This window comes from Lagenorhynchus albirostris, chromosome 14, assembly GCF_949774975.1.
Source record: "Lagenorhynchus albirostris chromosome 14, mLagAlb1.1, whole genome shotgun sequence".
Classification (NCBI taxonomy): Eukaryota; Metazoa; Chordata; class Mammalia; order Artiodactyla; family Delphinidae; genus Lagenorhynchus; species Lagenorhynchus albirostris.
In genome coordinates, this window is record NC_083108.1 from 73,541,696 (window position 1) to 73,555,190 (window position 13,495).

Genomic DNA, 13,495 nt, shown 5'->3' on the forward strand with positions numbered 1-13,495 from the left:
TCAGGGATGTTGAAGCCAAGACATGGAGAATGAGAGGGAGTGAACCAGGCGAGTGAGGTAGAGAGAGACCTTCCAGGCCAAGGCTGGGTAGTAAATACTTAACTTAAGGCTTTGCTCGCAGATTACACAGGGCCTTTGAGGCCTAATCGAGGAATGTGGTCTTTGTCCTGAGGGTAAGGGGCAGGTAGGAGGGGTGGAAGCTCTAGAAGAACTTTTTTTTTTTTTTTAGAAGAATTTTTAAGAGGGGAAAGGATAACATGATCCCAACCTAACAAGACACATACTACGTGTTATTCTTCTTTTGCGGAGCACAGGCTCCGGACGCGCAGGCTCAGTGGCCATGGCTCACGGGCCCAGCCGCCCCGCGGCATGTGGGATCTTCCCGGACCGGGGCACGAACCCGTGTCCCCTGCATCGGCAGGTGGACTCTCAACTACCGCGCCACCAGGGAAGCCCCTATGTGTTATTCTTTACACACATTTTCGCACTAACAGCTAGCAAAGTCCCTGGGAAGTGGCGTGTAAGTATAGGTTTGGCTGCTAAATCAGAGACCCCAAATAATAGTGGCTTAGTCAAGCTGGTGGTGTATTTCTGTTTAACAGAGAGCTGGCATGGAAGCTCTGCTTCGTAAACTCGTCAGGGGCCCAGGTTCCTTGCTGCTGGCTTCTCTGCTGCCCCCCACATGGGGCTTCTAACTGTGGACCCAGAAGGTTGCCCCAGCCTTCCACCGTCATGTCACCACTGGTCCAGCCAGCAGGAAGGAGGAAAGGGGAGGAGGGGACTTTGTCCTACCCTTTTGGGACATCACCTAGAAGCAGCGTTCATATAGTTCTTAGCTACACCCAGTGCTAGAGATGCTGGGAAAGTGGTCTGTAGCTGGGGCCACCTTCCCAGTGAAACGTTCTGCTCTACAGCCTTTCTGGGGAGAACAGGTCCTGGGGGACAGCCAGCCAGCACTGTCACATTTTCATCGCCCTGTGATAGATGAGAGATCAAGGCCACGCTCCCTCCCTGATGTACTAGCTCGGGGGGTCCCCCCTTCCTTATGTTCTCTCCGACTTTGTCCTGTACAGCATTCATCAGGGTTTGTTGATGACTGTGTGATGATTTGATATGATTGGGGTCTGGCTCCCCCACAAGAGAACAGGGACCTTGTCTCTCTTGGCCCTCCACTGGGTCCCTAGTGGGCCTGGCACAAAAAGGGGGACAAGGTAATTATCTGCTGAGTAGAAAGATGACAGGCTCCTGGGTGCTCAGGGGAGACCACTCATAGGTTGGAGGGGTGTCACCTAGGGAAAGGAAGAGGACTTCCAAGTGGCTTTGCTGGTCTCATTCGGGTAGTGGAAACAGCTTGGGGCTGCCAAGTTGGACAGATCTGGGGTCAAATTCCATTTCTGCCAGGTGGGCAGATTTCATCAGGTCACTGGATCTCAGTGTAAAATGAGAGGCTGACACCAATAAGGCATGTTGAGGGGTCCACAAGAAAAGCTCTGACTGCGAATAGTACTGCCTGCTTCAAACCCAACCCCTGCAGGCTGAAGACTTGCCCACAGGACAGGCTTGCCTCAAACCCCTCCCCACCCCGCCTCCCACTCCCTGAGTACAGGAAGTGAGCTCAGACCCGCTGCAGCCCTGCTGCCAGCTGCCCCCAGCCGGAGGCTGCTGGCCTGAGCCAGCCACAGCACCGGTGTGTTCAGAGGGACACCCTAGCACTTGTGATCAGCCTTTGGAGTTTATTTACGAAACAGCGGTGCCCCCCAACCCCAATTCCTGTTTTATTTTACTTTATTTTATTTTTATTTATTTATTTATTTATTTTTAACATCTTTGTTGGAGTATAACTGCTTTACACTGGTGTGTTAGTTTCTGCTTTATAACAAAGTGAATCAGTTATACATATACATATGTTCCCATATCTCCTCCCGCTTGCGTCTTCCTCCCACCCTCCCTATCCCACCCCTCTAGGTGGTCACAAAGCACCGAGCTGATCTCCCTGTGCTATGCGGCTGCTTCCCACTAGCTATCTATCTTACGTTTGGTAGTGTACATATATGTCCAAGCCACTGTCTCACTTCGTCCCAGCTTACCCTTCCCCCTCCCCATATCCTCAAGTCCATTCTCTAGTAGGTCTGTGTCTATGCCCGTCTTACCCCTAGGTTCTTCAGAACCTTTTTTTTTTTTTAGATTCCATATATATGTGTTAGCATACGGTAATTTTTTTTCTCCTTCTGACTTACTTCACTCTGCATGACGGACTCTAGGTCCATCCACCTCACTACAACCAATTCCTGTTTTAGAACCGACTAAGGGTCACGAGCCAAGCCAGGCCCTCAAGGGGAGAGCGGGGTGGGGGGGGCAATCCCTGCGGTGTGTGTTTATCTCACACTTTCATGCATCGCACCAAGTGTCCCTGGCAACTAGGCACTCCCCTGCTGTTCCCTGGCAGGAGCGTCGCGCTGTCGCAGACCTCTCCTCCTGTGACCCCGCTCAGGCGCGCCTGTGCACTTCACACACGCCGGGAAATAGAGGACGGTGGCCAGACAGCCTGTCTGGATCAGACAGACCCGGCTTCAAATTCCATCTCAGCTGCACAACCCTAGACAGACTCAACCCCCGTGAGCCTCAGTTTCCCGGTCTCTAGGCAGGCTGTCCCCGTCCTCCGGGGCCAGGGCTGGGATTTGGTGAGGTGGTAGCGCCCCGTCCTGAGGGGGCTGCAGGCACGCCAACCTCTCCTGCGATGGCTCATGGTCGCGGAGGTATCCTGGAGCCTCTCTTCTTCCTGGCCCAGGTGGAGAAGGAGAACGTCGTGATCCAAGAACTGAAAAACCACCTGCACCAGCTGCCCAAGCTCTCAGAGAACAGCCTCCTTCGCACCAAGAAGGAGGCCAAGAAGCAACAGAAGGCGGACTTCCGGGCCTCGCAGGCCCGGGTGGCCAAGACCCAGCAGGAGATCCTGCTGCTGCAGGCTCAGTTCAACAGCCTGGTCGTGGAGAACTGGGAGGCAGAGCAGGCGCTGAGGAAGGTGCCCCGGGGAAGCGGGGCGGTGGGGGCAATGGGGCCACTGGGGCAGGGGAGGGGGCGAAGGGAGGGCCAGGCGCAGGGCTTGGGGTGGGGGGCAGGGCTGCTTCAGCCGCCCGGGGCGCAGCTCCCTGGGGAGAAGGGTGCAGGGAAGCCCAGGATGGACACAGTATCCCTCGGGAGGCAGGAGGGAGCAGCACACAGGCCAGGGACTGGGGGCAGAGAGATCAGGTCCTGCTGCAGGCCAGCTCTGTGACCTTGGGCAAGTTCCTGAACTCCTCTGGGCCCCACAAGGAGGATGATACCCACCTGTCCTGCAAAGGAAATGAAGGCGCACAGAAACCTCTGGCAAATCTCTTAACTCCCTCTGAGCCTTAGTTTTCACATTTTTAAAATGAAAGTGATTGAATAGGCCTTAATGAGTTGCTATGAGAATTAGATGGGATGATGGGTAGGCAGCTGGTAGCACCTAGTCGGTGCTCAATAAATATCCTTTTTTCATCTGCCTTCTCCATCGTCTCAGCCAGGACCCAGGCCCAGCATGCACCCAGTTTGCTTCCGAATCCCTTTCCTCACAAAGGGCACCCTTTCTAACACTTGTTCTCAGATTCGTTTTTGTTTCACTACACTTTTGAGCATCTAATGGAAGCACCGGGCCTCTCCCCCATGAAAAGGCACAGAAGCACATACCCATGGTGGGGGGCAATGCTTGGGTTACAGGCCCCCTGAAGCCAGCCCATCCGTGGTGCCCAAGTTACGACCTCTTGCACTGTAGGACTAAGGAGCTGATTTTTTTTTTTTAATTGAGGTGAAATTCACATAACATAAAATATAACCGTTTAAAGTTATTCAGTGGCACTTAGTATATTCACAATGTCGGACAACCACAACCTTTATCTAGTTCCAAGATATTTTCATCACCTCCAGATAAAACCCTGTACTCATTAAGTAGCTTCTCCACCCCCCTCCCCCCAGTCCCTGGCAACCACTCATCTACTTTTTATCTCTATGGATTTGCCTATGCTGGACTCTTCACGTAAATGGAATCATACAATATGCGGTCTTTCGTGTCTGGCTTCTTTCACTTAGCCTTGCACTTTCAAGGTTCATCCACGTAGCATTTACCAATACTTCACTCCTTTTTATGGCAGAATAGCATTCCACTGTATGTACAGGAGCTGATCTTTTAAAAACAAAATTAGATCACGTTCCTCCACTGTATCTGAATCCACCCAACAGCTTCCACTCTCCCTTACGTTAGAAACCAAACTCCTTCCACTGCTGACACTCCCTCTGTGACACAGCTTCTCACTCTGAGCTCAATGGGACCATTCTCCTCCCTGGCCACGCCATTCCAGCCACACTGGCTCAGTTCCTACTCTTTAAACATCACCAGCTTGTTCCCACCGCAGGGCCTTTGCACCTGCTGCTCCCTCTGCCTACAATGTTCTGGAGCTGGACTGCTGGCTTCAAATCCAAGCTCCACCACCCATCAGCTCTGTAATCTTGGGCCAAGTGAGTTAGCACATCTGATCCTCCGTGTCCTTGCCTGTGAAATGGAGAACATACCTTGTGATGTGGATTCAGGAGGCGAGGCGTGAGGCAGGGCCTGCTGACGCAGAGCGGGCTGAGTGCTTTTTATTGTTAATATTAGTCCATCACACAATGACTAATTGAATTTTTTTTAGAAAAAATATAAAGTGGAAACGGAAATTGAGAACTGGATCCAGAAATACGATTTGGAGATGAGTGAAAAGCAGGTATCTGTCTGCCTAAGTCTCTCTCAAGTGTGTTTCCCAAGATCCTCTAGGAATGGGGGTGAGGGGTGGAGAAGAGAAGCCCTAGTATGGTCCATGGTCTATGCCAAGTTCTGGGCCTCTCCAGAGTGGCTTCCCTGCCCCTTCCTTAGGCTCAAGGGTTTGTCTAGCCTGGGGCAGTAAGGGGAGCCATGGGAAAGGAAGGAGCCAGAAGCTGTGAGCCACTAAGATGTGCTTGACACCAGGCCCGAAGATCCTGGCTCCATCTACTGTCAATATCCTAGACTCCCTGTTCCCTCCTGCTCAGCTCCTGCTAGCAGCCCCCTAAGCCGGGACTCATCCCCATGGGGTTCAAGCATTCACCTCCACCACTTCACTCAGGAACTTTCTACCGAGTGTTTAGATGTGCCCGGTGCTGGGCTCCAGCGGTCAACAAAGTCCCCATTGTCATCTGGAGGTTCTACTCTAGTGGCACTTACTCGCTGTGTGACCCTAAGCAAGGAACTTGACCTTTCTGAGCCCATTTCTGCATGTGATCACAGTAACACCCACTCTGGAACCATGGTGGGGATTTAACGAGTCACCGTTGTCACAGGTGCTTGTACAGCACAGGATCTGGCCTGGAGGAGGTGCTCCAGGGAATAGTAGCCTAAAAACGGGGTGCCCTTAAGCCTCCACCCAGCTCTGTGATAACATCGGTGGCCCACAGCCCCGACTTTGGGGCAGGGAGGCCTGGTGAGCACTGGAAGTGACATAAGCCTCTGAGTGGTCAATGTCAGGTGTGCTGTCTGATCCTGAGTGCTCTATGAAGGGGGAGACTGGAGGCTGTGCTCTTGTTTCTCTGTTCCCAATGAGGGTGGTGGGTGAATGATGGCAGAGACCGAGTCCACTTAGCTCTGTGTTTTCTGGAAGTACTTTTCTTCTGGTAGATGCCTGGTGGGAGCGGGGGGGATGGACGTTGCATCCACCTGTCATTTAATCCTGGAAATAGCTCCCACCCCTGCTCCTGGGTTTGGAATTGTCCCCATGTTTCAGATGAGGAAAAATGACGGCTTGAAAGGTGAAGCCCCTCGAGATGTGGCTGAGCTGGGATTGGAAGCCCAGCCTGCCCAGCCCACGAGCCGTGTTCTTTCCTCCTTCCTGACCTATTTCAGCTGGGTCCCACCGCAAACTCAGATGGACCGCATCAGCTCTCCCTTTCTCATCTGGGCCTCAGATGCAGAAAGGCTTAGCGTAGGCGGTATTGCTGGGGGCAGAAGCGCCTTCGGGAAGGGTGGGAACAGAAGAGGGTGGCAGGCGGTGCTCTGTGCCTGGAGACCCCTACCCCCTGCCTGTCACCCCAGGATGAGTACGAGGAGTTGGATATCATCCACAAGGAGGAGAAGCTGCAGCTGGAGGAGCTGAAGAGACGGCATGACGTGCTGGTGGAAGAGTTCTCCCAGATCCAGGCCGAGCAGGAGATCAACACCAAGAAGAGGCTGGAAGCCGAGCAGGAGATGGTGCACATGGTGCGGGCTGCCATGCTCATCCAGGCCCTGTGGAGGGGCTACCTGGTCCGCTCCATGCTCAGGTCCAAGAAGAGGAAGTGGAGCAAGAGCAGAGGGAAGAAGGACAAGGGCAAGGGCAAGAAATGAGTCCCTCCCCCAGCCTGCCCAGACCCCTGCCCTCACCAAGATCTTACCTCTCACTCAAGAGCCGGCCTGGAAGCCCCTGGGATGTGGAGCCCTGCGATTCATGGCCTTAACACTTTTTCAAAATTAAAAACCCTTTTAAACCACAGCCTACAAATAAACTTCACTTTACCCAGGGCCATTGGGTGCGTGTCCATGCTGCAGGTGCCGTTTCCACGAGGGGAACACACAGGCTGGGTGTCAGCACGTAACCATTCCTTCCTTTAGCCTCGCTGGGAAGCTGGACCTTGGGCTGCATCTCCCCCGGTCCCAGCCCAGAAGCTGCCATGACTGCGATGGACACATCACCCACCAGGACAGCTGGGTGTGGGTCACAGCTGCCCACAGGGGAGGGCGGGGCAGGCAGAGAACTCCAGGAGGAAGAGGGAGGGTTTCAGGCTGCACTCTGCCCCTGCTCTGGATATCAATTTGCCCACAACCTCTCCCTGGTTTAGCACCGTGAAAGCTCAGGGGTCCTGAGGTCATAAACCAGCAACCTCACATTAGCCTTATTTGGTGTCCAGGTAGTTGAAGAATATATTTTTTAATTCACTACTGGTGTTTTTTTTTAAGTCTTTATTGAATTTGTTACAATACTGCTTCTGTTTTATGTTTTGGTTCTTTGGCCGTGAGGCATGTGGGATCTTAGCTCCCTGGCCAGGGATCCAACCCGCACTCCCTGCACTGGAAGGCAAAGTCTTAACCACTGGACCACCAAGGAAATCCCCACTGCCGGCATTTAAAAAATCAGAGGCTACTGCTTAAAAATGACTTTTCTGGAAAAATCTCATCATCCAGATAGCCCGGGCCTGCGTGTCTTCTAAAGGTGAGGAGCGCCCCCTTTGGGTGGCAGACAGGTTGTCCCAGTCGCCACCACTCCCAATTGTCTTCCAGCCATCATGGCCTCAGCGTCAGTCACCCCTTATCATCATACTTGGGCGGTTGCTTCCCTTTTTTAGTACAGTTTGGAGGAAAGAGGTATTTGTGGCCAATGTCTACTAAAACATAGGGGCAAGGGATAAAGGCAAATGAGAGCTGAATGTTTCAAGTAAAACTGAGGAGGGAGGGAACTAATTCTTTGCAAGAGTTCTAGGAAATTTAAACACCCTACATGTTTAAAATGCTGTCTGTGCCAAGAGCATGGCTCGCTTGCGTCCCTCACGGCCCACCGGAGCCGTGTAGGCGTCTGAATGTGCGCCCCTGGTCCTAGGCACTGTTGGTCCCTCCCAGACTGTTCCCCGGGAGTGTCTGCTCTTCCCTTCCCCAAAGGTGGAGGCACAGAACCAAAGATGTGGCTTCCAGCTGGCCTCTCTGGAATCCCGGTGCTTCCTGGAGGTGCAATCCACCAGGATGCTGGGATTCTGGGTGCAGCTCCATCAGAACAAAGGCTTTGCTGTTCCTCCTGAGGGGCCTGACCCAGGATGGTGCAGGGCAGGAGGCAGGCGGGCCCTGACCACTTAGGCTTCCTTCCCGAGTGCTCTCCAGGTGCCATGTGGAACTTTCTGGTCTTCTTGGACCCCTCAAAGTCCAAGCAAATCCTAGTCACTGTGGGTTTTTTTTTTTTTACGGTAGGAAATGTATATCATATACATATATATATACATATGATTTCAAAACAAGTCAACTATAGCCCATATTCTGAGCTCAGGAAGAATCAGCTAACCCCCCAATTAGTGGTATTAGCTAGAAACCAACACAGGAGGATTAGTTGCCCACCTGCCACTGTCATGATTGCTATGTTATTTACCTTTGTTATTTAAATCAACTCAGACCTAACACTGGCCTTTATCCTAAGGAAAAAATTAGCAAAACTCACGGCTTCGATGAGCTGATATATTTAATACATGAAAATAAATACATGACTATTAAAATTTTAAATGTCCACCCACATATCACCTTGTGTTCCCTGCTGGTCCACATACTGTGCCTGGGAAAATTCCTGAGGCGTCCAGACTCAGCTGGAAACTCATCCTGAGCAGAAGCTTGGCTTGAAGGGAGGGAGAAGGAACCCTCCGGGTTGGCGATCATACCATTTATTCACACTTGGTGGCGAGACAATGTTGTGGGTGTGATGGAGAGAGTGGGGGGACCCTCCCGGGGGACACCCCTGGGTTGGCACTGATATGCCGTGTGGCTATGACAACTTGAAACAGGGATCTCCAGAGGCGGCCCTCATATCCACACCAGCGGCAAAAGCAGGGAGCAACCAGAGGTTGTCAGAAGAAAGGGCGGCACTGCCCACCCTCTCTCTGTCTGCCCCCAGGAGTGCTTTGCCAATGCCTGGTGGTCTCCCCAAAGGCCCGCCCACCAGTGCCATCCTCTGAAACTCTGCCCTTTGCTGTGACCCCATGGGCAAACCTGCAGAAAGGACCAAGAAATTCATTTCCAAGGTGGCTTTGGTTTCTGGATGGCTCCGCCTCGTCGGGGGGTAACTGGCACTGAAACACTGACTGAATGAGCCCTGGGAGTCACCAGGGGGCTCCGGAAGGTCACTCCTGACGGGGAAGGTCTGGGATCTCGAGGCCCATTTGTGCAGGGGGTACTGGTGGGTGGGTGACTCGTGCTGGGGACATTAAGGTGGGTGAGGGAATAAGAACGCTCCCGCCTCGGAGGGCGTGGAGAGTCTAACCCGTCCACGGACAACCTCCGGGAATCTGCCACCACCCCGCGCTCTGTCTTTGAGGGACTAGCTGGGTGAATGGCTCGCACTGGAGTCTCCCTGGGGCGGGGTGAGTGGCTGCCCCTAGGGGTAGCTGGGGGTGTCCAGAAGAGGGCATGGAGCTTTGCAGCATCCCCCTTCGCCATCCACGAGGCCTCCCAGCCGGCGCCCTCAGGTCGGGAGCCAAAGAGCGACTCATCGCAGTAAGAAGGAGTGTGGCCAATCAGTCTGGCAAGGGAAGAGAAACAGTGAGCTGGGGAAATAAACCCTAAAAACCTTGCCCAACCCCACCCGCACCCCCTGCCAGGCAGCTGCAGCAGCAGAGGGTTGCCTACAGGTCCCAGAAGTCCTTGTCTCCCAGCCTGGCACCTGCAGCGAGGCCACAGCCCTCATGTACCACTACCCCCATCTCTGCCATTTTTCCCCTGCCAAGTACCCAGTCCCCCTGCATCCTGCCCCACCCCACCCCCACTCCCTGGCATGTGCCCCAGGCCAGGCCAGTTTGCATATCCCATCCTCCTGACCACACTGATTGGCTCAGGAATAACCACATGACCCATTCTGCACCATAAGGGTCTGCCTTAGGACCTTTGCAGAAACTACTAGGAGAGAAGTGTTTTTCTTCCACCTAGCCCTGAAGAACTGGCAGGATATAAGGGCTAAGCGCCAGTGGCCATCTCCCCTGGGATGTGTAGGGGAAAGCTGCACTAAAACAGAGACAAAATCCCAAGAACGTTTTGAGCCCCTGTTATATGAGCCCCAAATGTCCTTTTTCTGCTGAAGCCAGTTTGGGTAAGTCTTCTGTCACTTGCAACCAAGAGTCCTGATTAATATAACCTTAGTCTTTATAGCTTTCACTTTTTCTCTTAACCCACCACTTTTCCCTTTTTGTAGTGGCCTCGTCAGCCGAACCCTCTGCAGTCATGTGGCCCTTACAACTATATTTGAAATTGCACAGCCCAGCACCTGGCATGTAGAGGGTTCTCAGTTTGAACTTCTGTGGTCTGGCCTCACCACCAGAGCAGCTTTTAAAATTTTTGCATATTTACTCAGGGCTTTTCATGTGTAGGTCCAGGACTCAGCATGTCACTTGTGTGTCATCTCATTTCTCACAACACCCACAAGGAGGGCGATATAATCCCATTTTACAGACAAGAAAACTGAGGCATAGGGAGGGTAAAAAGGAGGGTACAGACAAGATTCAAATCCAGCGCCCTGCTCAAAGACCCAAGCTCTTGATCACTAAGTCAGACTTAAGTGCCTTCTAGGCCTCTCACCTTTAATTAGATTCATTCAGCAATTTTTTTTTTTTTTTTTTTTTGCGGTATGCGGGCCTCCCACTGCCGTGGCCTCTCCCGTTGCAGAGCACAGGCTCCGGACGCGCAGGCCCAGCGGCCATGGCTCACGGGCCCAGCCGCTCCGCGGCACGTGGGATCCTCCCGGACCGGGGCACGAACCCGCGTCCCCTGCATCGGCAGGCGGACTCCCAACCACTGCGCCACCAGGGAAGCCCAGCAATTTTTTTTTATTAGTCCCACAAATATTCATGGCATACCTATGAGGTGTCAGGTCCATGGTTTTTGGCCAGGACTAAAAGTGCTTCCATTCCCAAACTGCAAGTCTTTGAAAAGTCACTTGATTTAGCTGTTCAAAACCATACCTGGTTGATACCTATGTCTGTCTGGTACCAAAGTTGCTGCTCAATAGCATCTCTAACTCTTACGTACCTTCTAACTTGACACCCTCTACTTGTCAGCGTCCAGCATAAAATTCCATCCTCCAGGAGAGCATGCGGTTGACTGTTATCTGCCTTGTTTAGGAAACCATACTTCTGTTCATACAGCCTACGCTGACACCAGCGTTTTCAGCCATGTTGTAGCTGTCAGTGCTGCTAATGTCAACCTGAGCCTGCCTTGTGGTCCACGGCAATTGCCAGGTGGACATGATAATAATGGGGACTTGTTTTTATCTCTGTTGAATTTTATCTACTTAAATAAACACTATTCCCATTCTCAACTACTATATGTGCCTCTTGGCTCAGAATGGATCCTAAATATGATTGGCTAGTTATTATGGACTGAATTGCATCCTCCCAAAATTCATGCTGAATTTTAAAGAGGTAATTAAGGTTAAATGAGGCCATAAAGGTGAGGTCCTAATCCAATAGGATTTGTGTCCTTATAAGAAGAGGAAGAGGCACCAGGAGTGTACATGCTCACAGAGAAAAGCCCATGTGAGTTCCCAGTGAATAGGTGGCCATCTGCAACCCAAGGACAGGTAGCCTTCAGGAGAAAGCAGCCCTGCTGGCGTCTTGACCTTGGACTTCAAGCCTCCAGAACTGTGAAAAAATAAATTTCTGTTGTTTAAGCCCCCCAGTCTATGGTATTTTGTTATAACAACGCAGATTGACTAATATACTAGTCTTCCATGTTTTAGATCAAGACACTGATGACAATAAATAAGATAGAGCCCTGAGACCTCCCTCCAGGCTGATATTAATCGAAATAATCCAAATAATCTAACTGGAACCTACAATAACCACTGGCATTAGATCCTGTTTTTCTAAATTGTTCGTGAAAATGCAGAAAGAACCATTTTCAAAATGACTTGCTGAAGTTTGGAATCATCACATTTATGTCATTTCATGGATAAACCAAACTAATAATTTCATGCAAATTGCTGTGTAATCTTGGGCCAATCACCTGACCCCTCTGGGCCTCAGAAGCCCATTCTAAGACATTTGGGGATGGGTATTCCACCATCACAACCATTATCACTACCATTTACTGAGAGCTTCCTAAGTGTCGGGTTACCGTGCCCAGCACTGTACATGTCTCATCCCATTTAACCTTGTCAATAACCCCATCAGGTCCCACCTTCCACTGTGAGGAAACTGTGGCTCAGAGAGGTCAAAGTGCTTGCCCAAAGTCACACGGCATGTGAACAACAGGGCATCTCCCCATCCTGTTACCTGTATTTGTTCTTCTTCCTTGGTGCGAGGGTCAGGGTCTTGTCCCTGGAGGAGGTAGTCTCACAGCTCCCGTTGGCCCCTGAGGCCTGTGATGCCCCTGTACCCACTCCTCTGGTTCTGTTGGCCTTCCCCATCCACGGTGGGTCAAAGGCTGGTGGTGTGGGCTGGGTGCCTGCAGGACTGCCAAACAAAGTCTCATCCACGTATGACGGCCTAACCTTGACCCGGCAGCTGCCCCGGCAGCGGTGCTGAACGTGGAGGGTCTGCATCCCACTCACGGCCAGCTCCACCGGGGTCTTCACGCTGTTCACGGTCCTGGGTGACAGCAGGTGTGCTCTGCCTGCCAGCCCCTGCTTCCAGGTCTCCCTATGAAAAGTGGTCACGGTGGCAACCATCTGTCATCAGCAAAGACTGGCAATCTCTTAAGTCCCCGTCCCCAGGGCAAAAAGGTCACGTTCTCCCTCAACCAGTCCTCTTCAAAGGGGAGCTGCCAATCCCAGGGGACATTTCGGAAAATTGACTTTTTTTGAGTTGTTGTAATGACGGGGAGAAGGGTGCTACTGGTAAATATTTAGTGAGTAAATATGCATTCCTAGCATACAGTGTGTACTCAGTAAATATTTATAGAATGCTAAGGGGGTGAAGAATAGATTGGGCCTGTGCCTACTTTAGCACCAACCAGAAGACAAACTATGGTGGCGGGGGGCAGACAGGGCAGGCTCCTATATCCTGTACGTATCTATGGGGCAGGAATAATAACCTGCATAGATCCCGTGCCTACCTCCTGCAAAGATCTCTACAAGTATTCTCATTTAATCTTCTCAGCAGTCCTGTGAGGTAGCTTCCACTATGTCCATTCTACAGATGACAAAACTGAGGCTCCAAAGGATGAAGTCACAAGTTTAAGTCCCACCTATAAAGCTAAAACAGTGGAAATAGAATGTGAACCTGATAGGAGTCTAGAGCTTGTGTACTTAACCATTCTACTACTGGGGGATTACACCCAGCCCGCCAACTGCCCCACATTCACCGATCCCCAAGTCAATGTCCCGGCTGATGTTCGAGGTGCCCGCATTCTGGAGTTATTTTCCTACCTGAGCATCTTGGCTGGCTGACGTCGGCGGCCACCCACAGCGCCCCCTCCCCCCAGTCCAGGCCTGGACTCCTTTGCGAGGACGTTTGGGCACCTGTGGAGCGCGGTACATCCGAGATCTGCAGCTCTGAATCCCGGGAGCACGCGACCCCTGGCAGCTCAGGCCGCCCCCAGGCCCCGCACGGGGGACCGCGCGGGCCGACCCTTCCCGGGAAACCCAGCCCTAGCTATGTATGCTCCACGCGCGCATCAAACAGCAACCCGCGAGCGGTAAGGCGGGGCGGGGCGGCCAGAACCATTCTCTCCCGGGGGGGGGGATTAGGTCAC

The 13,495-nt window shown here is 52.2% G+C and overlaps 2 protein-coding genes across 4 annotated transcripts in view; one reads left to right on the forward strand and one right to left on the reverse strand.

The window, feature by feature from the left end:
* Positions 1-6,550, forward strand: part of IQCD (IQ motif containing D) — a 7,649-nt gene extending 1,099 nt beyond the window's left edge. Inside the window, exons 2-4 of the mRNA XM_060120989.1 lie at positions 2,789-3,022; positions 4,707-4,778; positions 6,119-6,550. Of these exons, the coding sequence (XP_059976972.1) occupies positions 2,789-3,022; positions 4,707-4,778; positions 6,119-6,409 (597 nt within the window). The 3' untranslated portion in view covers positions 6,410-6,550. The remainder of the gene's footprint in view (positions 1-2,788; positions 3,023-4,706; positions 4,779-6,118) is intronic.
* Positions 6,551-8,270: 1,720 nt separating this feature from the next.
* Positions 8,271-13,426, reverse strand: RITA1 (RBPJ interacting and tubulin associated 1). Of its 3 annotated transcripts, XM_060120987.1 has the most exons (4): positions 13,170-13,426; positions 12,857-12,996; positions 12,076-12,441; positions 8,271-9,332 (listed from the first exon to the last, which is right to left on the reverse strand). In XM_060120987.1, exons 3-4 carry the CDS (start codon positions 12,342-12,344, stop codon positions 8,825-8,827), a joined length of 777 nt encoding a protein of 258 aa, XP_059976970.1. In that variant the 5' UTR covers positions 12,345-12,441; positions 12,857-12,996; positions 13,170-13,426; the 3' UTR covers positions 8,271-8,824. The 3 variants fall into 3 exon arrangements, with proteins under 3 accessions (XP_059976970.1, XP_059976968.1, XP_059976967.1); XM_060120985.1 differs by lacking the exon at positions 12,857-12,996; XM_060120984.1 differs by lacking the exons at positions 12,857-12,996; positions 13,170-13,426 and having other exon boundaries at positions 12,076-12,827.
* Positions 13,427-13,495: the final 69 nt, after the last annotated feature.

Bases quoted from the DNA above. Each gene is read 5' to 3' on its own strand.
- RITA1 (XM_060120984.1), bottom strand. From the start codon at position 12,470: ATGGTTGCCACCGTGACCACTTTTCATAGGGAGACCTGGAAGCAGGGG. The intron at 9,333-12,075 runs GTAACAGGATGG...TTCCCTTGCCAG, and splicing joins AGGAAGAAGAACAAATACAG to ACTGATTGGCCACACTCCTT.